This window comes from Bos javanicus, chromosome 24, assembly GCF_032452875.1.
Source record: "Bos javanicus breed banteng chromosome 24, ARS-OSU_banteng_1.0, whole genome shotgun sequence".
Lineage (NCBI taxonomy): Eukaryota > Metazoa > Chordata > Mammalia > Artiodactyla > Bovidae > Bos > Bos javanicus.
Window position 1 is genome coordinate 39537426 of NC_083891.1, and position 25415 is coordinate 39562840.

General features: G+C 41.2%; 1 protein-coding gene across 1 annotated transcript in view; it reads right to left on the reverse strand.

The window, feature by feature from the left end:
* L3MBTL4 (L3MBTL histone methyl-lysine binding protein 4) overlaps positions 1–25415 on the reverse strand; it is a 154909-nt gene that overhangs the window by 120744 nt on the left and 8750 nt on the right. Inside the window, 5 exon segments of the mRNA XM_061399436.1 lie at positions 6386–6446; positions 6449–6589; positions 10178–10257; positions 13645–13780; positions 15128–15232. Of these exon segments, the coding sequence (XP_061255420.1) occupies positions 6386–6446; positions 6449–6589; positions 10178–10257; positions 13645–13780; positions 15128–15232 (523 nt within the window).

Here is a 25415-nt window from a genome sequence, read left to right on the forward strand (position 1 = left end):
CAATGGTATGGGAATTAGCAAAAAATGCATAGCATGGAATGGCTAATTGCTCATCTCCCTCTTGGGGAAACAGATGAACTGCACTCCTTTTACTTCTGTGCATTTAAATGCTGATATGTAATTGTGTTCTGGCCAATGCATGTGCACAGAAACGATGCAAGAAGCCACTTCTGAGTCTGGCCCCAAAGCCCTCTCATGTGTGACCATCAGCCCTCTTCCCGTTCTCAGGTCTGAGAAAAAGATTCCCAAGGACCCAGGGGATAGTAATTAAATGGAGCAGAACTGACTCCTATCAACCATGACTGTACTTTGACAGGAGCAAGAAATCCATTCTTGATGTATTACGGCACTAACATTTTATAGAGTGGTCTGATATGCTAGTTAGCTCATGAAAATTAGCATGGAGGAATTACCTCCAACTGCTATTTACTAGAAGAGAGTAACTTGGGTATAAGGAGAAATGAATGTAATAATACAGTATAAACACATGCATATTATACAAAAACTTTAATGAAACTAGTACAAGAACATAAAGCTACAATGAAAACAGGTAAAAAGCCAAAAGCAGATGAGAATTGGCAACAAAGATTCCTGGAAATGGGAAAGGAAATTAGTGAATGAAAACTGATTAATATCTAGTAATTGAGGACGCCAAACATAAATCTGTTACAGAGAAATGCCAGTATGGAGCAGGTTAATTTACCTTGTACAAACCTGGAAAGTAGATTAAGGGCTTGACTATAAGGCCTAAAACCCTAAAAACTCCTAGAAGAAAACAGGCAATAAGCTCCTGATAGTGGTGATGACTTCCGGGATTTGATACAAAAAGCAAAGGCAATGAAAACAAAAAGAAATGAGTGGGACTACATTAGACTAAAAGGCTTCTGCACAGAAAAGAAAATCATCAACAAAATGAAAAAGCAACCTACTGAGTAGGAGAAAATGTTTGCAAATTATGTTATCTGATAAGAGGTTATATATAAAGAATTGATACAACTCAATAGAAAAAAACAAGCAAACAAATTTAAAATCTTCACATAAAATCTGTGTCTATATTTTGAGATATCTGGTCTTGTTCCATTTTTTTCTTTTTAATATCTTAATTTTCTTATATCGTTGGAAGAAAAGAAAATATATGAATGGCAATCTATAAATATTTACTCAAAGCTTAAAAATTACCTCCATATTCTGCAATATAATAATTCCACTAACAACAACCACAAAATAATAACAAACTTAAAAAAGTTTTATTTAGATTTTTTAAAATATTTAAAATTTAAAAAAAATTTAAGCAATAAACATATAACTATTTTTATAAAAGCATGTCTTCTATTGTTATTTAAGAACTAGACAAAATTAATGTACAATACAAAAATAAAGTGCCGTATACTCACATATAGACAAGGATGCAGTCATTAATAACCAGGTTATCAAGGACTATTTAAAGAAAGGGAATATGTTCAAATTATATCTTCAAGTAAGTGGGGGGAAAGGCTACAAAAACAGTATGAACAATAAGATGACTATTCTAATGTTTCAGTTCAGTTCAGTTCAGTCACTCAGTCTTGTTCAACTCTTTGCGACCCCATGAACCGCAGCACGCCAGGACTCCCTGTCCATCACCAACTCCCGGAGTCCACCCAAACCCATGTCCAATCGAGTCGATGATGCCATCCAACCATCTCATCCTCTGTCATCCCCTTCTCCTCCTGCCCTCAATCTTTCCCAGCATCAGGGTCTTTTCAAATGAGTCAGCTCTTCGCATCAGGTGGCCAAAATATTGGAGTTTCAACCTCAGCATCAGTCCTTCCAATGAACACCCAGGACTGATTTCCTTTAGGATGGACTGATTGGATCTCCTTGCAGTCCAAGGGACTCTCAAGAGTCTTCTCCAACACCACGGCTCAAAAGCATCAATTCTTTGGCACTCAGCTTTCTCCACAGTCCAACTCTCACATCCATACATGACCACAGGAAAAACCATAGCCTTGACTAGATGGACCTTTGTTAGCAAACTAATGTCTCTGCTTTTGAATATGCTATCTAGATTGGTCATAACTTTCCTTCCAAGGAGTAAGCGTCTTTTAATTTTACAGCTGCAATCACCATGTGCGGTGATTTTGGAGTCCAGAAAAATAAAAATAATAAAGTCAGCCACTGTTTCCACTGTTTCCCCATCTATCTGCCATGAAGTGATGGGACCGGATGCCATGATCTTAGTTTACTGAATGTTGAGCTTTAAGCCAACTTTTTCGCTCTCCTCTTTAACTTTCATCAAGAGGCTCTTTAGTTCTTTGCTTTCTGCCATAAGGGTGGTGTCATCTGCATATCTGAGGTTATTGATATTTCTCCTGGCAATCTTGATTCCAGCTTGTGGTTTCTCCAGCCCAGCATTTCTCATGATGTACTCTGCATATAAGTTAAATAAGCAGGGTGACAATATACAGCCTTGACATATACCTTTTCCTATTTGGAACCAGTCTGTTGTTCCATGTCCAGTTCTAACTGTTGCTTCCTGACCTGCATACAGGTTTCTCAAGAGGCAGGTCAGGTGGTCTGGTATGCCTATCTCTTGTTTAAATTACATATTGTTGTTGTTGGTTAGTTGCTAAGTTGTATCCAACTCTTTGCAACCTATGGACTGTAGCCCGCCAGGCTTCTCTGTCCATGGAATTCTTCAGGCAAGAATACTGGAGTGGGTTGCCATTTTCTCTTCCAGGGGATCTTCCCAACCCAGGGATCAAATCTGCATCTTCTGTGTCTCCTGCATTATAGGTGGATTTTTTACCAGCTGAGCCATAGGGGAAGCCCCAATTTGGCCTATTATTGCAAAATAAATGCTCCACCATGGTTACATCAGTGTTTGACTATAAACTCCTCACTTTGGCTTTTAAAGGTCTTTCATAAAAAGACCTCAATCTACCCATCCCACTAATTGCTCATTAATATTCCAAAACCGAAGTGAAACCCATCTTGAACTGCTGACTTCCAGAATAATAAGACAGGAAATCTGTACTGCTTCAGCTCACTAACTTCATGGTAATTTGTTACAGAGTAGTACACAGGAACACATAGCAAGTGTCATCAAGGATGTGGCGAAGCTGTGGCACTCACACACCACTTGTTGTTTAGTCGTGTCCGACTCTTTGCGACCCCGTGGACTGTAGCCCCCCAGGGCTCCATGGGATTTCCCACTACTTGTGGGAATTTTAAAAAGTGCAGCCTCCTGTGGTTAAAAAGTCAGTAAGTAATTAAGTTTTAAGTCGCTCAGTCGTGTCCGACTCTTTGCGACCCCGTGGACTGTAGCCCACCAGGCTTCTCTGTCCGTGGGATTCTCCAGGCAAGAATACTGGAGTGGGTTGCCATTTCCTTCTCCACAGTAAGTAATTACTCACTCACTATTCAGTAAGGCAAATGTAGAATTACTATATGACCCCAATTTCAATGCTATGTATAAACCCTAGAAAACACGTTCAAGCAAAAACGCATACACAAATATTCACAACAGCACTATTTGAAGGAGTCAAAAAGCGAAACCAGCTCAAATGCCCATCAACTGATAAACTGAATATGCAAACTGTGGTTTATCTACGCAAAGAATATTATTAGAAACTAAAAAGAAACAATGCACTCCAATGCATGCAGCAATGTGGATGAACTCTAAGATCATTAAGCTAAGTGAAAGGAGTCAGACACCAGAGGCCACAGCTCATGTGATTCTATTTACATGAAATATTCAGAATGGGTGAGACAGAAAGTAGACTGATGTTCTCCGAATGCTGCAGAATCGGAGGGTTGGGGATAAGAGCTAAGTGGCCCAAGTGATGAAAACATTCTAAAACTGACTGTGGTGATGGCTGTACAATTGTGTAAATATATTTAAAACCCTGGATTTTATAAATGGATGAATTGTACAGCATGTGAATTAGATCTTGATAATGTTTTTACACAAATATATCTAGATCCCTTTCTTTTATTCTTACTAGGTTCTCTCCCTTCTACGCGCTTCCCTGGTGGCTCAGACAGTAAAGAATCTGCCTGCAATGCAGGAGACCTGGGTTCAGTCCCTGGGTTGGGAAGATCCCCTGGAGGAGGGAATGGCAAAGCACTCCAGTATCCTTGCCTGGAGAATCTGGCAGGCTACAGTCCATGGGGTTGCAAAGGGTTGCACAACTGAGCAACTAATCAAAAATCTAGAATCAATAATTGATTATAACAAGGTTGCAGGATACAAGGTTAATATATAGAAATTCAATTGCTTTCCTATACACTGGCAAAGAACAAGTGAAATTTGAAATTAAAAACATAGTACTGTATACATTAGCATCCAAAGTAATAAAATAGCTATAAAATTTAGCCAAATATATATAAGATCTACATAAGAAAAGCTATAAAATAAAATAAAAGCTATAAAATGCCACTGAAATAAATCAGAGAACTAAGTAAGTGGAGAGATTCTGTTTCTGTAATGAGGAAACAGATAAATAACAAGAAATGAGTTCCTACGTCAGTGTTCAGCCACTAAGTTGGCTTGGTGAAAGAATCTGGCAAGTCTGAGCTCTCATTATCAATTTTCACTTTTTAGGTTTCTGCATTTCTTACATTTAACTCCAAAGTGAAGTATATTTAATAACCTTGTTGTTGACGTTGTTCAGTCGCTAAATCGTATTCAACTTTTTGCCAGGCTTCCCTGTCCTTCACTACCTCCCAGATTTGCTCAGACTCACGTCCGTTGACTAGGTGATGCCATCCAACCATCTCGTTCTCTGCTGTCCTCTTTTGCTCCTGCCCTCAGTCTTCCCCACCTTCAGGGTCTTTTCTAATGAAGTCTGCTGTTTGCATCAGGTGGTCAAAGTCAGTTAATGAATTAACATTAGTTATAAGTTAAGTTACCTAAGTGGAAATAAATAGTTTTAAATGTTGGTTCATGGCAATGCTTCTCATTTCGTTGGATAAAAAACAGTACCAACTTTTTAAACAGCTGCCTAATATGTCTTTATAAACACAGTCCATTTGTATTATGAGGAAGGATCTGCAGATTCCCAACCTCTGGGTCCCTCAAGGGTTAACAGAATCTTCTACAGTATCCTTATGACACCCTTTGTATTGAAATGTGGTTTGCATAAACAAAAATAAAATGGGCATTGCCACTCAGGTAGAGATGGCTTCAGAGAACTCAATCAGCCCACTCATCTTGGGGTTCTAACAGAGTTCTTCCATGATCCCAACACCAACCAACTGGCTGGACCTAAAGGACGATTGACATCATACCTGCAGAAACAGGATTCTATTTTAGATCCCGTATTAACACTGGAGAAAGAATCCAAGAGTAGTGATCATTCTGGATGTTAAAAGACACATGGAAAATATTACTGCACAGCTAAAATATTTTACAGCCTAAGAAAATCAGAAGTAATTTTAGGATTCTATTTTGTCAGCTGAGTGGCCAAACTTCTTTTACATAACCTTCTTGAAATTTAAAAATATTTCTTTAAAAAGTGTTTGACTAGGACCTGAACTGCCAGTGATCTCCCCAAAGAGTGAATATTTTAATAAACCTTTCCTACCACTTCTTGCCAGCAGCAAGAAAATATTAATAGGTCAGTCCAAATTTTAATAGGACAGACCGGACTTCATATGCCTACAATTTCCTCCCTCTTTCTTTTCCAGGGGCACAGACTATTCTACCTAAGACACATACAGAAATGAAGCTATACTCTGCTTAATTCAAAGATGAAAACTGCCCCCCTCCCAGAGACATGCAGGTGAAGAACCACAGACTCAGGTGGGGATCTGTTGATTATTCAGGATATATACTCTGAAGAAAGGCCACAAAAATTATTTTTGCCATGCCCTCTTCCATATTTCAGATTTTCACCCCAAAAATCCTTTTAACTCCTGCAATGTTAGTTTAATGGCATGGCAAGCATACATTTTCTCTGCTCCCCGTAGGCTTTCAAATTATTCTCTCTAGTCTCCCCGAATCTTTCCTTTTAAAAATATGACAGTCTGAGTTCAACATTTTTCAGGAAAAAAAAAATACTGTAAGTTCTTAAGTTTCTCTTCACAAAAATGCTTCCCTTACAAACTAGACATGATATGGTGCAGTGCTCTGAACTGGTCACATTATTTCAGATGAGACCTCATTAGGCAACCTCTCAGAGACGGAGAAACAGTTTCTCAGGCTCTTTAATTCAGCAGTTCACAAGCAAGAGAAGGTAGCGACAAGTCAGCCTCTAAATTCCTGATGTTCGTTACTATAAGAATGGCAAGAACAGCGACTTCGCTGAAACTGTTCAGTGGTGGAGTGAACATAAATTCTTAACAGCAAACACGAACACATGGAAATACAACGCATGTCGGTGTCTCACTAATAATCGTTAACTATCATCCCAATTGTCAAAATGCACTTGCAAGCAATTTCCAACAATATCTGCTATGGTCTCCAAACACAGATGAAGGAAGGGTTCTTCCTGTCGATGGCCTCCAGCTTCATTCTGACCTGAAATTCCTTAGGCATTGGCCTGTTGTAACAGCACAACGAGGGAGAGGCAGAAAGAGCCGCAGGACACCAAACAGGACTGAGCCACTGTCAAAACTGTGACGTTTACTATCAGAAAAGTCTACCGAGTATCAACACTTGTCCTCCAGAATGAAGCCAGCCAGTAAAAATATTCCAACGGACTGTTACCAGGTATACATTCATTTAAAAAATTCCCAGGAAACAAGCTTTTATTTTGTGCTTTTCTCTTTTGTCATGCAGGTAGGTTTTATTTCCCTTATCATTTTCCCTCTTCAGTTCTTAGAGTAACTGGTATTAATTTTAAAATACACTGTTTACTGAATATGGTAATATCAAATAATTTCCCCACTCCCTCTAGGCTTTTGATGGGTGGTATACCAAAGGAACATTTCATGCAAAGATGGGCTCGATAAAGGACAGAAATGGTATGGACCTAACAGAAGCAGAAGATATTAAGAAGAGATGGCAAGAATACACAGAAGAACTGTACAAAAAAGATCTTCACGACCCAGATAATCACGATGGTGTGATCACTCACCTAGAGCCAGACATCCTGGAATGTGAAGTCAAGTGGGCCTTAGAAAGCATCACTACGAACAAAGCTAGTGGAGGTGATGGAATTCCAGTTGAGCTATTCCAAATCCTGAAAGATGATGCTGTGAAAGTGCTACACTCAATATGCCAGCAAATTTGGAAAACTCAGCAGTGGCCACAGGACTGGAAAAGGTCAGTTTTCATTCCAATCCCAAAGAAAGGCAATGCCAAAGAATGCTCAAACTACCGCACAATTGCACTCATCTCACACACTAGTAAAGTAATGCTCAAAATTCTCCAAGCCAGGCTTCAGCAATATGTGAACCGTGAACTTCCTGATGTTCAAGCTGGTTTTAGAAAAGGCAGAGGAACCAGAGATCAAATTGCCAACATCTGCTGGATCATGGAAAAAGCAAGAGAGTTCCAGAAAAACATCTATTTCTGCTTTATTGACTATGCCAAAGCCTTTGAATGTGTGGATCACAAGAAACTGTGGAAAATTCTGAAAGAGATGGGAATACCAGACCACCTGACCTGCCTCTTGAGAAATTTGTATGCAGGTCAGGAAGCAACAGTTAGAACTGGACATGGAACAACAGACTGGTTCCAAATAGGAAAAGGAGTTCGTCAAGGCTGTATATTGTCACCCTGCTTATTTAACTTATATGCAGAGTACATCATGAGAAACGCTGGACTGGAAGAAATACAAGCTGGAATCAAGATTGCCGGGAGAAATATCAATAACCTCAGATATGCAGATGACACCACCCTTATGGCAGAAAGTGAAGAGGAACTAAAAAGCCTCTTGATGAAGGTGAAAGTGGAGAGCGAAAAAGTTGGCTTAAAGCTCAAAATTCAGAAAACGAAGATCATGGCATCTGGTCCCATCACTTCATGGCAAATAGATGGGGAAACAGTGGAAACAGTGTCAGACTTTATTTCTGGGGGCTCTAAAATCACTGCAGATGGTGACTGCAGCCATGAAATTAAAAGACGCTTACTCCCTGGAAGGAAAATTATGACCAACCTAGATTGCATATTCAAAAGCAGAGACATTATTTTGCCAACAAAGGTTTGTCTAGTCAAGGCTATGGTTTTTCCTGTGGTCATGTATGGATGTGAGAGTTGGACTGTGAAGGCTGAGCGCCGAAGAATTGATGATTTTGAACTGTGGTGTTGGAGAAGACTCTTGAGAGTCCCTTGGACTGCAAGGAAATCCAGCCAGTCCATTCTAAAGGAGATCAGCCCTGGGATTTCTTTGGAAGGAGTGATGCTAAAGCTGAAACTCCAGCACTTTGGCCACCTCGTGCGAAGAGTTGACTCACTGGAAAAGACTCTGATGCTGGGAGGGATTGGGGGCAAGAGGAGAAGGGGACGGCAGAGGATGAGATGGCTGGATGGCATCACTGACTGGATGGATATGAGTCTGAGTGAACTCCAGGAGTTGGTGATGGACAGGGAGGCCTGGCATGCTGTGATTCATGGGGTCGCAAAGAGTTGGACACGAGTGAGCAACTGATCTGATCTGATCTGATATTTCCAAATACCATTATTTGCAAATGTTGTAAGATAAGTTCTTTAGCACTAAAATTATCACTTACTTTGACCAGAGTTGAAATTAATGGCTTTCTCCATGTTTAAGGAACACATGCACTTATCCATAAATAAATTATAGTTGAAAACAATGAATGCTTTTTTTTGTACCTGCACATATTTTTTAGTATTAAAAATACCAAGGATTCTTATGACAATGATAAAGCTCTACTTTTCCTGGCTGTAAGTTAGCCAGGCTAGAAATTTAGAAAGTATACACACTATCTGGGGCCTGGAAGAAGGTTTTCTTCCTGCTTCTTTACTGTCTATACTGGGTCTTGATCTTTAGTTTCCTTTAGTATATTTTTAAAAGCATTTTCATATCTCTATAACTCTCTTTCCTTGAAATAAGTCTATGAAACCAGTCCATCCTAAAAGAAGTCAACCCTGAATGTTCATTGGAAGGACTGACACTGAAGCTGAATCTCCGATGATTTGGCCACCTGATGGGAAGAACTGACTCACTGGAAAAGACCCTGATGTTGGGAGAGACTGAGAGTAGGAGGAGAAGGGGGCGACAGAGGATGAGACGGTTGAATAGCATAACCAACTCAATGAACATGAGTTTTGAGCAAACTCCAAGAGGTAGTAAAGGACAGGGGAGCCTGGCACGCTGCAGTCCATGGGGTCACAAAGAGTCGGACTCGACTTAGCGAGCGAATAAAAACAACAATGAAACACTTTGAGCAGCTGCAAACACTGGTTTACAGAGCAGGACACAGAAGCCTGGGGAAGGGGGTGGGCTATCCTCAGGGGATGTAGTCAGCAGGTGGCCGGGCCGCTTCTGGCCCCAGACTTCCGGCCCCTCCCCAGTGTGTGGCTCCCCGAGGGCCCAGAGGAGGCGGGGCCGTGACCCCCTCTCCTGAACACCCTTTAGGCTGCTGGGATACAGAGCATGTGAGTATGTGCTACCCAATTCTCACAAACCCCTTGAATCTGTGTGAAATACCACCCTCTTTTTCATTGCACGTAAATACACCTGGACCAGGTACAGTCAAATTCTACCTGGTTTATCAGCAGGTCTCAAAGCACCAGACTAAGTTTAATTGACTAACTCATTAAAAGCAAAAGGAAATGTATTCTAAAAGGCGCTTAAAATGTTAGTGGAAGTGTTAGTTGCTTAGTTGTGTCTAACTCTTTGAGACTCCATGGACTGAAGCCCACCAGGCTCCTCTGCCCATGGGATTCTCCAGGCAAGAATACTGGAATGGGTAGCCGTTCCCTTCTCAGGATCTTCCTGACCCAGGTATCGAATCCAGTTCTCCCGCCTTGCAGGCAATTTTAGCTGGCTTTCAGTGCAAAGTTTTCTACTCTCCATTTAATTAAAGTATGTAATTGTATGTTTAAAGGGTGTGTGTGGAGGGGGGAAGGTTTGTCCATAGAAAACTGAAAATTTTAGTGATAAAAGTCATAGGAAGTTAAGGATTCTTTAAAGATTAAACACAACAGAATACATAGTGAATTTTAAGAAATTTAAATTGAAGTAAAAATCTGCTTTATACTAAGGAAGAAAATACTTAACAGAACTCTGAATAATTTCTCGGGAGCATTTTGTAATTTTCATGCCTTCAGGCAATCCATCCAAAAAAATTTATCTTTTCCATAACCTAAAAAAAAGGATGGATTACCCACAATGCCCCCAAGATGTAACCATGTGCATAATAACCATATTATTCTTATTCAGTTTTCTGCCATAAATTCGATGTCCTTCAGCAGACACAAAAGATTTAAATGAAAATCTCTGAACTGCTTCAGTGTGTTTTCAGTGTATGGAATTCAAACCTGTTGAGTGTGATTTCTCAACATGCATGTCATTCTCTACAAATCCTAAAACTCATTAAACTATGGAACCAGGACCTGGTGGTCTGATGGACTCTCATCTCCTGTGAAGGCTTCCAAAATGGGCAGAGGGGGGCAGGGCAGAGCTCATGAGTCCCCAAGCCAGCGACAGCCTGATAGAGAGCAGTCCCAGGGAATTAGATGCAGGAATGAATGACAGGAAGCCCCCCAGGCCATGGGGCAGTCCCAGCTCTCTGCTCCTTGTCTGTACACGCAGAACACTTGCCCCTCCTGCCCATGTCCCTAAAGCGGTTGGCCTTGGCCTGGCCCAGACCACTCAGCTCAGTAGACATTTCAGACGAATGACATTCAGAAGAGACATCAAACTCCTTACAGGGCTTTCAAGGTATGGCCACACCTGCCACTCACCTCCCGGCTCCTGGCCCTCACCTCTGCACTCCAGTGCCTTCACCTCCCTGTGGTTCCACCACACACCTGCAGGCTGGGCTTCTTCCCAGAAGCCACCTAGCTGTCTGTCCTGTGCATCTGTTAGGGGAAGCACACTGACTGAAACCGCCCACCCTGGCCAAACACCATAGAAACCATTTGCATGAGTTGTTTTACGACAGGAAGTCCTGGTAAGGAACATGGAACTAATGAGCCACCACCAACCAGAATAGTTCAGGAAAGGTCAAAAGGAGACACCACATGTCCAACCACCTACCAGAATCCTTCTCTCTGGCGTCCATCTTGGCTGAACAAGGCAAGTACCACCAGGAAGGACCCTGAGTCAGAATGACTGGCTAAAAACAACCCAGAAACTAATCCCATCACCATAAAACCCAAGACTGTGAGCCACGTGGCAGAGCTGTTCTCTTGGGTTCTCTTACCCTACTGCTCTCCACCCGGGTGCCCCTTCCCAATAAAATCTCTTGCTTTGTCAGCACATGCTGACACTGCTCCTTGGACAGTTCATTTCCAACAATTCTTATTAGACAAGAACCCAGTTTTGGGCCCTGGAAGGGGTCCTCCTTCCTGCAACACATCTGTCCAAGCATCTGTCTTCAGGACACTTACTGCGAGGGCAGGCCTGTGCCCCTCTCAGCCTCTACCCCTGAGGCTGCTGAACATGCATCCTTTTCTGCTTATCCTCTCCTCCCCTCTGGAACGAAAGCCCCATGAAGACAGAGAGGATTTATTTTATTCAAAGCTCTATCTCAGGGTCTGTACACAGTAAGGGCTTGATAAATTGATGAGCATGGGGCTTGTCACAGGCTCATGAGATCCAGCAATCTCAGGGGACCCTGCCACCAGCCTTGGGGGTGGATCCCAGAGGACACCCCAAGCTGCTTCCTGAGAATAAAACAACTATATGGTGACTCCAGACATTGCCATGGTCATCTGGAGTCTAAGACCCAAGCAGGAGACCTTATATTAATACAAAAGAGTGTTGGTCAAGGGAACGGGCTCACCAGCATCGCAACCTGTGAACTGTCCCCTCGCTAGCTCTCAGCAGATAAGAAAGGTTTCAGCCACGTCTGCCAGACCCAGTTCCTCTTGCCTAAAGAGGTGTGCTATTGGAGAAGACTCTTGAGAGTCCCTTGAACTGCAAGAAGATCTAACCAGTCCATCCTAAAGGAACTCAACCCTCAATATTCACTGGAAGGACTGATGCTGACGCTGAAACTCCAATACTTTGGCCACCTGACACGAAGAACTGACTCATTTGAAAAGACCCTGATGCTGGGAAAGATTGAAGGCAGGAAGAGAAGGGGATGACAGAGGATGAGATGTTTGTATGGCATCACTGACTCAATGGACATGAGTCTGAGTAAACTCCGGGAGTTGGTGATAGCCAGGGAGGCCTGGCGTGCTGCAGTCCATGGGCTCGTAAAGAGTTGAACACGACTGACCAACAGAACTGAACTGAACTGAGATAGGAGACTAAGACAAAATTTTTAACTCCCATCAGAGAAAATAGTGAAGGACTTCCTTGGTGGTCCAGTGGTTAAGGGTCCACCTGCCAATGCAGGGGACATGGGTTTGATCCCTGGTCTGAGAAAATCCCACATGCCCTGCGCCGCAACTACTGAGTCTGAGCTCTACAGCCCCCGAGCCACAACTACTGAGCCCACGTGCTCTACAGCCTGTGCTCTGCAATGAGAGAAGCCACTGAGATTGTTACAGCCAAACCCTCCAGGAAACAAACTCACTCAGAAGGACAGCGTGGATAGTGGAGTGCAGTTTATTACACCAGCGGGTCCGAGGCAGACTTTCCTCTTTAGCCAGGGACCCCGACCGACTTTTGTGAAAACCTTATATACCTTACGTGTACTGCTCAAGCCCACACCCCCAAATTCCTTAAACCTAGCCTGGAAAGTGTTAAAGGGAGATACAATCAGGTTACAGCCATGTTTCATATTCAGAAGAGTCAGCTGGTTATACATTGTAGATTACACCAATGGGTGCCATAACGATTATAAAGGTGATTAACTACATAGGGGATTATTACATTCTTTTTGGCGATGGGAAATATTGGTACGGAATCATGTTTATCAGTTTGGCCATAGGTATGTTATCCCCATGGCCACCAGGCACATAGTCCAAAATTCACTGAAAGTGCAAGATAGAGTTTCCTTCGTTTTCAAGATGGAGTCAGCTCGGCCTGTTCCTTTCCTCCTTCATGATGAGAAGCCCACACACTTCAACCAGAGAGTGGCCTCCTCTTGCCACAACTAGAGAAAGCCCGTGAGCAGCAACAAAGATCCAATGCATCCAAAATTTAAAAAATAAAAATTTTTTAAAATAATGAAATTTTTCTCTTTTGGAGTTCCCTGCTTGCTGTGATTTCTGCTTGAAACAAATGATATACAGTGAATCAAGTTTCCTTACTGTGCAGCATCACTGATTAAGGGAAATGTTTTAACGTAATTTAAACATTAGTTTCTTCATTCCTTATAAAGCTTAATAAACTTCATGTAAGATAAAATGTTGTTGTAAGATTTTATTTCTGCCCTACATACCTCAGAATACTTGACCCAGATGATCACTGATGCTTTTAAAGACATTTTTTATTTCTAAGAGTGATATCTTTGTAGTCTTATGGCTCTTTGGGATCAAATTTTCATTTTGAAAATCAATTCACACAGGCTCTCTTATTAGTATTTCATAAATCATTGTTAAGATAAAGCTGACTGCCTTTCCCTCCTACTTACCCTGAGGGATGTATAAGTCATGTTTGGTTTTCTCACACCACCCCACTGGATGGATGTCAGGGAAGCCAACATTGGTCCAAAAATCGTAGCAGCTTAAATAACCATCTAAAAGAAGCCTTAGATGGTAACCACACACCTGTAAAACAGAATGTTTACAATCTTTGAGTCATGCATTTGAAGTGTACACAAAATCAGCATTTCCATTTACTCCGTCGACACCATCAACATATATGAACCAATTGTTACCAAAATTGCTTATGTTAGAGAACAAATTCATAGATGACATCTGGATAAGACTAAATGCGGACAAACTAGACGCTATCTTTCAAGTCTAAGATTTTTTCTGCAAGAAAATTATCTTTTTACTCAGTCTAGGACTCTGAGATCAATTTACATATCCATTGATCAACAAGTTATTTATTCAATGACATTCAATACCTATCAAATATTCCTTTCAGAAACCCCATCTCCTGCTGCCTGATTTAGATTCACATCCCAAGACATTGAAGTACCAAGCAAAAACCAACATGGGGATGATCTTACTTCAACTCTGACATATGCATCCAGCACACTCAACAAAGAAAATAATAATACAGTCTGGAAAACACACCTCCTATAAATGCTATACAAGTTTAATAACTGTAATCAATCAGCAAATTAAGTGAATAGTGTTTTTGATGTTTGATGTTATTCAAAATACTGAGGTCTTTTATCAATTTGCTAACAAAATATTTAGTAAATATTGTATTTTATAAGTCATTTACTTTTATCAATGGCTCTTAACCCTATATAGTTTTCATAAAATTCATGTATGTATGCAAATGCATAATTCATAAGCATGGATATTTTTCATATACATTTCTCATTAGTGCAGATAAAACCTGAATAACTATGTCTCTTTTAACAGAAAAAAGCAACACTGTGGGATTCAGGGATTCACCAACCTCAGGTGAAAACTATTACCAATTAAATTAAGTAAGAGTAACCATTAGTGAGGAGGGACTTACTAAAAAATTATAATCTTCAGAGAAGGAAAAAAAATCATTAAAAAACATATTTCACCCATCACTGAATAAAATGAATCCATAATGTATTGGAACTTGTTTATAACACAAAGCACTGAAATTTGTCATTCTCTATAAAATTCTCCTCTGTCATTACAATTAGCCTAACAGTAACATCATCTCTTCGGAGAAGGCAATGGCACCCCACTCCAGTACTCTTGCCTGGAAAATCCCATGGATGGAGGAGCCTGGTAGGCTGCAGTCCATGGGGTCGCTGAGGGTCGGATACGACTGAGCGACTTCACTTTCACTTTTCACTTTCATGCATTGCAGAAGGAAATGGCAACCCACTCCAGTGTTCTTACCTGGAGAATCCCAGGGACAGGGGAGCCTGGTGGGCTGCTGTCTGTGGGGTCACACAGAGTCGGACACGACTGAAGTGACTTAGCAGCAGCAGCAGCAGCAACATCATCTCTTACCTCAGCTACAGAGAGCACACAAAATACAGATGGATATTGGTGGTTGATGCCTTCCAATCTTATTCCAGCCTAAAAGCCATTTTCTTGCTCTGGAAAGGGCTGGTCCTGTGAAATTTCACAACATAATAATATCAGTCACTGAAATAGCTCCACAGTCTGATGTTAAAACACTTAGTGTGGCTATGCACACACTCACACAAACCTGGAAGCTCAGTAACACAAGTATTAAGAAAGAAGGCTGCTCTAACAGATTTTGCCCTCAAAGATGGCATGGTCACTTGTACATGCTTTAAAATATTCCATCTGCCAAAGTCTATGCCCCATGAACACCCCATTTATTTCATTTGCCCCTTTTCCTTAATGATTTGAAGGACAGTCTCCTGAGCTCTGGTAACAATCTTTTGTTGAGTGTGTTAGTCTTTAGGTCGTGTTCCACTCTTTGTGGCCCCACGGACTATATATAGTCCTCCAGGCTCCTCTGTCCATGGGATTTCCAGGTAGCCATTCCCTTCTCCAGGGGATCTTCCTGGCCCAGGGATCAAACAAAGTCTCCTGAATTACAAGTGGATTATTTACCATTTGAGCCACCAGGGATTATAATGGTTACTTATCCCCAGTCTGTGACTTGGCTCTTCATTTTGTATATGATAACTTTGTGGAGAATTTCATTTTAATGTAATATATAAATTATGTCCTATGTTGTTGGCACATCTAGCCTATGAAATCCTTTGTAACAGTGAAGTTAAATGAATATTCTCCCAGTGTAATTTTAAACCTTTGTTCTTTCTATTTAAATCTATAATGCCACAGTATAGATTTTTTTCTAGAGTGTGGTAGAGCTCTATTTTTTCATATGGAAAACAAATTATTATTTTTTTTAAAAACTTTTTGAATAGTCCATACTTTCATTGGTCTGCAAAATTTCCTCTATTATATCATGTTCCTACATGCCTGGGTCTTTTCCTGGCCTTTTAATCCTATTTATTGGCATATTTATCTACATCGCAGTGTCTTCATTGCTTATAATGAGTCTATCTGGAGAGCAATCTGTATCTGATTAAGTTTTCTAATTTAGGAACTTGTTCCCTCTCATTTAATATAATCATTTCTTTGTCCAAGATGTTTTTCAAAATTTTCACATAGACTTCATCGTATTTATTTCTGTGTACCTTTTATACTTGTTGCTATTGTAAAAGGGATTTATTTTTATAGAAGACTTTCTCATTCATTCCCATTTATTATTATTTTCTTCAGTATAGGTCTTGTTTACCATAGTCTTGCTGAATGATTAACAGCTTTTGAGCAGTTTTGAGATGATTCAGCATTATTGGTTTATTCTTAATTGAGAATAAACTTGTAAATATACTAATGGAAATGATGATTAAAATCTAGTACTGTTAGACCTAGAGCTGCTTTTTAATCATGATTAATGACTTATATGCAGAGTACATCATGAGAAATGCTGGGCTGGAAGAAGCACAAACTGGAATCAAGATTGCTGGCAGAAATATCAATAACCTCACATATGCAGATGACACCACCCTTATGGCAGAAAGCAAAGAACTAAAGAGCCTCTTGATGAAAGTTAAAGAGGAGAGTGAAAAAGTTGGCTTAAAACTCAACATTCAGAAAACTAAGATCATGGCATCTGGACCCATCACTTCATGGCAAATAGATGGGGAAACAGTGGAAACAGTGTCAGACTTTATTTTTCTGGGCTCCAAAATCACTGCAGATGGTGACTGCAGCTATGAAATTAAAAGACGCTTACTCCTTGAAAGGAAAGTTATGACCAACCTAGATAGCATATTCAAAAGCAGAGACATTACTTTGCCAACAAAGGTCCGTCTAGTCAAGGCTATCATTTTTCCAGTGGTCATGTATAGATGTGAGCATTGGACTGTAAAGAAAGCTGAGCACCAAAGAATTGATGCTTTTGAACTGTGGTGTTGGAGAAGACTCTTGAGAGTCCCTTGGCCTGCAAGGAGATCCAACCAGTTCATCCTGAAGGAGATCAGTCCTGGGTGTTCATTGGAAGGACTGATGCTGAAGCTGAAACTCCAATATTTTGGCCACCTCATGCGAAGAGTTGACTCATTGGAAAAGACCCTGATGCTGGGAGGGATTGGGGTCAGGAGTAGAAAGGGTCGATAGAGGATGAGATGGCTGGATGGCATCACCAACTCGATGGACCTGAGTTTGGGTGGACTCCGAGAGTTGGTGATGGACAGGGAAGCCTGGCATGCTACAATTCATGGGGTCAAAAATAGTCAGATATGACTGAGCAACTGAACTGAACTGAACTGAATGACTATTTAACATACAAATGCCTATTTTTTGGGTAAAATTTACTTGAGAAAAACCTTTTCATTTGGAAATAATGTCAAACATAAAGAAAGGTTTCAAGAACAAAACAGTACAGAGAACAGAATAGCCTCTGTCTAGATTTATTGTTAACATTCCACCTCATTTGCTTGCCCCCAATCAAGTGTCTATGTGTACACAGGTATAGGTAGATACAGAAATATGTGTACATATGATTTTTTTAATCATTTGGGCTCTCTTTACCCCTAAATACTAAAAATTTTCCCTAAGAGCAGTTTATTTTCCCCAAGAATAGGAAGGCTCTCTTGGTAACAATAGCTCAGTTATAAACATCTCTAAATTTAACATTATTCAATACTTTAATCTTCCACTCATGTTCCATTTTTCCAATTTATCCAACAATGCACTTCATAGTATTTTCCCCTCCCAAGCAGGATTCAGTTTAAGGTCAGATATTAAATTTAACTGACATGTGCCTTTAGTCTCCCTCAATCTGGAACATATTCCATAGCCTTTATCTCTTATAACATTAACATTTCTAAAGAATATAGTCTTTTCCCTGCCTTATTTTTGAAAACAAAGTTCTCCGCTTTGGATTTGTCTGATGTTTCCTTGTGATTAGATTCAGGTTATGAATGTTTTTTGCCAGCATTTGACATGAGTGATGATGTGTCTTCCCAGGATATGCCAACTGGATCTATATGGTGTTCCTGGGTCCACTGGTGATGATAATTTTGATCACACAATTATAGTATTCTCCAATTCCTTTACTACAGTTATATACAAAATACATTAGTTCAGTTCAGTTCAGTCGCTCAGTCATGTCCGACTCTTTGCAACCCCATGGACTGCAGCACACCAGGCCTCCCTGTCCATCACCAACTCCTGGAGTTTATTCAAACTCATGTCTATTGAGTCAGTGATGCCATCCAACCATCTCATCCTCTGTCATCCCCTTCTCCTCCCACCTTCAATCTTTCCCGGAATCAGGGTCTTTTCCAATGAGTCAGTTCTTGGCATCAGGTGGCCAAAGTATTGGAGTTTCAGCTTCAGCATCAGTCCTTCCAATGAATATTCAGGGTTGATTTCCTTTAGGATGGACTGGTTGGATCTCCTTGCTGTCCAATGGACTCTCAAGAGTCTTGTCCAACACCACAGTTCAAAAGCATCAATTCTTCAGCACTCAGCTTTCTTTATAGTCCAACTCTCACATCCATACATGACTACTGGAAAAACCATAGCTTTGACTTGATGGACTTTTGTTGGCAAAGTAATGTCTCTGCTTTTTAATATGCTGTCTAGGTATACAAAATACATACATGAATAAACATTTACATATGTATATGAAAATGTTAGTTGCTCAGTCATGTCTGACTCTTTGTGACCCCATGGACTGTAGCCTCAGTTCGTGGATTTCTCCAGGCAAGAACACTGGAGTGGGTTGTCATTTCCTTCTCCAGGGGATCTTACCAACCCAGGGATCAAACTCAGGTCTCCCACATTGCAGGCAGATTCTTGACCATCTAAGTCACCAGGGAAGCCCATGTATGTGTGTATACACACACACACACACACACACACATACACACACAATAAATCATAAGTTCAAAAAGATCCATCTCATTCCCACCCATCCCCAAAGGGCTTTCTTTTTCTATGTTCGTGTTCCTCCTCTAACAAGGTACCATGCTTACTCATGTACTAAATCCTACATTGTATCTACTGCAGCTTCAGACCTCTTTCAACCCCAGTCCAGCAATGAACAAACCCACAACAAAGATTTCAGGATCTGTTGACAATCTTCTCTTCCTGCTCTGCCATCCAAGAATGGGGTACACAGTTAGAAACTCTGTTCATAAACTACTTGGATTCATTCTTTCTCTCCTCAGTACAGAGAAGACAGAAATGTGGCTGAGTTCTGTTTATTTCTATTTTCTTTCAGTTCCTAATGATTTATTTTGACTTTTAATACGCAGAATATCAGACTTCCCAAAGTTGAAGCTCTACAAAAAGGGACTCAAAGAAGTATCTATCCACTCCACATCCTATCCCCAACACCATTCTAACCTAACAGGGGACCAACCTCAGTCTTTTAAGGTTTATCCTTTCCGGGTTTCTTCTTTTAAAAATAGCAATCACGCTTGTTTTTTGCCTTGTTGCCCCCTTCCTTCTTATGCAAGAGCACATGATACAGGCTGTTTTGCACTTGGCTTTGTTCCCATCCCAGTGTCCCCTGGAAGCTACCTCATGTCAGGTCGTGGCCACTGTCCACCTTCTCTTTCAAACTGCACTGTCCTCAACCACTTGTAGCGAACATCGCTTACTCAACCTTCTTCCACACACTTGGGTGCATGCCTTTTATACAAGAACAGGGAACTGTTTTTAAAATCTTTATGAATTGGCTTGTAAGAATGTCGTGAAAAACTTTCTTACATTCACAGCTCACTTTACAAGGTTCCAAGGAAAAACTTGAAAGATGATAGAAACCAAAAACGAAATGGCAAGAATGAGTGATTTCTCAGGAATATTTTATTTCTACAAAAATAAATGTCATGTGTGTGTTTAACTCTCCCAGCCTTCTTCTCACTTCTACTCTGTTTCCCAGCAGATTGCACTTAACAAGTTTTGTGTGACTGCCTCCTGTTCATTGCTTTGAAATTTCTCAGTTAACTTCAAAAGCACCACGTCCATATACATAGATACATATATACATGCATGCAATACAGCTAAGAAAAGCAAACGGGAAGGACAGACCTGGGGAGACGATAACAATAAAGCTGGAAGGAAAGTTAAGAAGCTGCAGAAAATGAGAGGACATTTTTCATGTTTCAACAAAACTGAAAGATGCAAAGTTGGGGATGGGAGGAACCAGTATTATATCATTTATGAATGATAAATCCAAGGCACTGCAGCAAAACAGCTGAGAGCTGGGATGATCAACTTCACTCTTGCCAGCATTTCAAAATGCTCTCTCGGCTGAACATTTGGGAGCTTTATGTGATGTTGCAAAGAAAACAGCAGTATTCAGAGGGTTTCAAACAAAAACCAAACCGGTCATTTTAAGAATCTGAAAGGCTTACTTCTTTCTGTATAATAGGCTCTAGGTTCATCCACCTGACCTAGAAAGGTGGACTGGAGGGAGGGGAGGGGGGCTCAAAAGGGAGGTGATACATGTATAATTATGGCTGATTTGTGTTGTACAGCAAAAACCAACACAACATTGTAAAGCAATTTTCCTCCAATTAAAAAATATTTTTTTAATTAAGAAAAGAATCCAAAAGGCAATGTTTACTGAGAAATATCATTGCCTGTCAACAATCTCTTTCCTGTGGGATGGTTTACATGGCAGATAAAGATGTTTTTCCTTTCTAAAAATCTTACATTTTATGAACATAATTGTTAGCTGTGCTTATAAAATTACACTTTACAATGAAAAAAGGGAACTGGAAGCACAGGCTTAAAGCAAACAATTAACCAGTTAAATTCAGTCATAAAAAACCACAGGGTTTGTGGACCTGAAAAAATACTTTTACAGATAAATCAAACTCAAGCCCAGAGAAGTTAAGAGACTTTCTCAAGGTCACACCAGTTTAGTGGGCAAAGTACAAGTAAGGACACAAGTCTTCTGAAAACCTGCCAACTGTTTGTTCCACTCCGGGGACAGAAGTGGCAACAAAACGCAAAACAAAAGCCGGCTCGGGGTCATGGAAGGATTCAAGGACATTTCCGAGGAAGCCACGTGCTCCTGGGTACAGAAGGAACGTTGTTTTGTCTTGCCGTTTTTTCTCAGAACAGTTGCAAAATAACGCTTTCTAGTATGAAAGTGACAGATTTTGTCACTAATGGAGAAGAAGGATTATTCAAAGTTCCACACCTCATATCGAAAGTAGGCACAAATGACATACTATTATTTAAAAACAAAACGAGTCAGGGGAGTAGAAAACAACAAACAGAAAGAAAACACAATGCCTTGACAAAATCAGATGGGCTGCTGGCAAAATTTCTTAATGAAATGCAATCATTTTCACGGGAGCATGGTAGCAGGTCTTTGCTCCCCAGGTGGACACAGTCACAAGTATACGGCAGGAACAGCTCTTGGACGGTGGGTAGATACATCTGTTTATCACTGATAATACCACTGCACGAGCAAAGAGAGGATTCAGTACACAGACTGCAGAAGGAAGGGCGGAGCTCACCAGCACCAGCAGGGCATCAGTGAGATGCCCACCCCTAAAAGGGCGCCAGTATGCCAAGTGGACAACTTCATCTGAACGTCAGCAGACATTCCATATTAGTCACAGGAGAGAGCTGGCAGCCAACAGTGCTTCCCTGATCATACTTCAGTACAGAAAGAAATGGGAGAAACTGGACATGAATGGAGCCACAGCCACCGAGGCACATGTTTTTAGGGAGCTGGAGGAGGGCTGAGCCCTACAGTTTCCAACCTCCACATGAGGACTGTCGGGGGAAAGAGGTTCCTGAGGATTTTACAAGCAGATGATAAAAACAAAATTCCTTATGACACCAAAGACCAGTGCCACGAGTTCAGTGTCCTTGTTAAATGGTTTATCTCAGCAACACCTTCAAAATCTTAAACCATCTCGACGTGTATCTCCAGGGCTGAAATGTAACAATTGTAAATATGGAAGGTGAGCTGTCAGGAAGTCTTATGTAGGCAAATTGTGATATAAACAACTTGATCACAGAGAATTTAGCTGTTCGTCAACATGTGACGATTTTCTTTCCTCAGTGAGGAAAGAAATCAATCATGCTATTGATAAAGAACATTATTGAAATACTGCAGAAGGGAGTGTTGCAGGTGCTGAAGAAGATTCTTGAGAGTCCCTTGGATTACAAGGAGATCAAACAAGTCAATCCTAAAGGAAATCAACCCTAAATATTCACTGGAAGGACTGATGCTGAAGCTGAAGCACCAATAGTTTGGCCACGGGATGTGAAGATCCGACTCACGGGAAAAGACCCTGATGCTGGGAAAGACTGAGAGCGGGAGGAGAAGGGGATGACAGAGGATGAGATGGTTGGATGGCATCACCAATTCGATGGACATGAGTCTGAGAAAACTCTGGGAGATGGTGAAGGACAGGGAAGCCTGGCGTGCTGCAGTCCACAGGGTCGCACAGTTGGACACGACTGAGTGACTGAACAACAACAAAGAAGGCAGCATGAAAAAAACATGTTCCTGGAACAAATGTGATCAAAGAAGAAGTTGCAAATGCATCTGAGTGTCCTCTGAAGTAGAGACTCAACCTGCCAGGCTCTGAGTGTGTTTAAGTGTCAAGACGGCATTTGATGAAACAAAATAAATCTGGGTTCAGGTGAGCTCTAAATATCCAGAACAACCCACGTGGACCTAAAGAACCATCTTTTGGTATCACAGCCAAAAACCTACCAACAGCTCAGTACAGCTTTCTCATTAAACAGAAATAAAGATGGAATAACAAGGGTGGTCACTATGGAAGGTCATTCTGAAGGGTTAGAGGTGACACTGAAGGCATCATCATTTTAAAATTTTATTTTATGATTAAAACTTAGGATGAGTTTTTGGATATTGTTAATCAGACATCTGAGTCTGTGCTACATGACCAATAAATGATCCCCAGGTGCCAAGAGTTTGAAAGCAGTGTCGTGGAGAACACTGGACCCCATCGATAGGAATTTCCTATCTGATCAATCAGCAAAGTAAGGACGCATGGCATCAGGACCCATGATGATCCATCGGGTGAGGAAAATGGAATTATGTTCTGACCACAACAGCACACATAATCATTTCAGATGGAGAGAAAACAGACACAATACAACAGAATTTGGTGCAGCTATTAAACAGCAAGTCACAGATGTGGATCTGCTGAGGCAGCATGAGGCTGTGATGTACTGATAAATACAGAGCAAGCAGCAGACGAGTCACACGCCATCCATATGGACATTATTCCCAGGTCTCCATACCTATATCTAGGCAGATCCAGGGGTACACACAGCACATTACTTTGAGTGGTTCATCCAGAATGAGGAGAAAGCCTTTTAAACTCTTCTGTCTTGTTAAAATTTGTAAATGGCACCGTAACTTTTTTAAAGAACTGTAACTTTTTTAAAGAGATCAGCACACACACACATAATCAAGTGATAAAGATGCCAGGCAAACAGGCAGGACCCCGGTCACGAGAAGCTTTGTAAGTCTTGTTAAGGACCTTTTGGTTTATCCTTAGTCAATGATGTTCTAGCAAAAGCTTTTAGTCACTAGGAAGAAAAAAAAATATTATTGCATTATATTAAGATCTTTTTAGTGGAAATGTGGAGAATTAATTAGAAAAGTAGCAAGATTAGAAATAGAAAAGATGGTCGAGGAGGCTTTTAAAGAATTTGCCATGGACCATGTACAGCATCTAATTCAGCTCATTTACACCTTAACATCCCCAGTACTGGGACCGTTACCATTCCCACGCCAAACAGGAGGAAACAGAGGCTCAGAGAGGTTCACAAATCTCTCCAGTTGCACAGCTCATCAGTAAAAACGTGGAATTCGAATTCAAACCCTGGTCTGTGCTTACCCGCAAAGTTATATTATATTCTGGAATGATGGGACAGCCTGAACAACAGGGATGAGACCCTCAACCACCTAGAACAAGAGCTGAGGGGAGGAGCAAGGGCCACTCCACACTCGCCTGGGAGGTAAGATGGGTACCAGCCGCTGACTGGCCGGAGGCACAAGAGGAGGAAGGCAGGGGGTTTAAACTGACACCCAGGTTTCAGGGTGAAGAGACATCTCCATTCTATAAAGTGCTCAGTATCTACTGAGACCTCCAAGGACCCGATGAACAGCTCACAAAAACTTGACTTCTGTAGCTGCTTTTCAATTCCACCTGTCTGGCACATCACTACAGCTTTCATCTACCCCCCCCCACCCCCACTCCTGAGCACCCTGCGATGACTTTCCTCACCAAGAGATGCCAGCACACGGTGAAAGGTTACGGAACACCTTTCTTGCTTCTTCTTCAAGAAACTACGATTTCCGCCTGAGTGAAGAGGGGAAATTATCAGGAATATTAGAACCCCTTCTGACTTCCTCTTGTTTTAATCACGGAGAAAACGGAGAACTTGAAAAATGCACACATACACTACCCACAGCACACATTCAGGTCCACAGACACACACACTGGTGTTTTGTACTCGTTTAGTGTAGCTGTTCTTAACAGCAGGGGTGGTCCACAATGCCTTTGAGGATTCTGGAAATCTGAATTTTATATAAAATTGTGTGTGGAAATGGATATAAACACTTCTCTAAGGAGGCTATCAATAGCTTACATAAGATGTTCAAAGGGGTCTAAGACCCCCCGCTCCGGCCCCCGTCAAAAAACGACCCAGAGCAACATGGCCGTCCTTCACAGCAACCTGCCGTTAATCAGCTCACAGACTACATAACTGATCCAGGAGCCTTCACGTAAGCAGAGCACAGCCGTTCATCATGGAGACCCAGGCCAGGCAGCACGACTTGCTTCCCACACTGCTTCTTCAAAGTGACGCCTGTTTCTGCCATTTATCTGTTAGACTAATGGAGAAAAATCATCACCTACATAATTAAACACCACTGGCTGCAAAGCTGCCGTGAAGATGGCAGTGACGGATGGCGGATTGTGTATTTTTAAACTCTCATTTTAAAGACTACATCCTTGTTATTTCGAACACTTTTCATAAATTAAGTTTGAATCCCAAACTGCTGTCAAGATTATACTGGGAGGTCTCCTACAAATGGAGAACACAGAATGCCTGGTACCACACAAGTGCACTTCGTAAGTCAGTAAATGGAATTCCTACCGTTTCTTTGCCAATCTCTTCTATAATCTCAGATGCAGAAATTCTCACTCCCCTGGAGCCCACTGACCTATTCATAATAAGAAATTTGGTGTGTGAGTGTTGTGAGCATGAGTGTCCAGACCCTAACCTAACC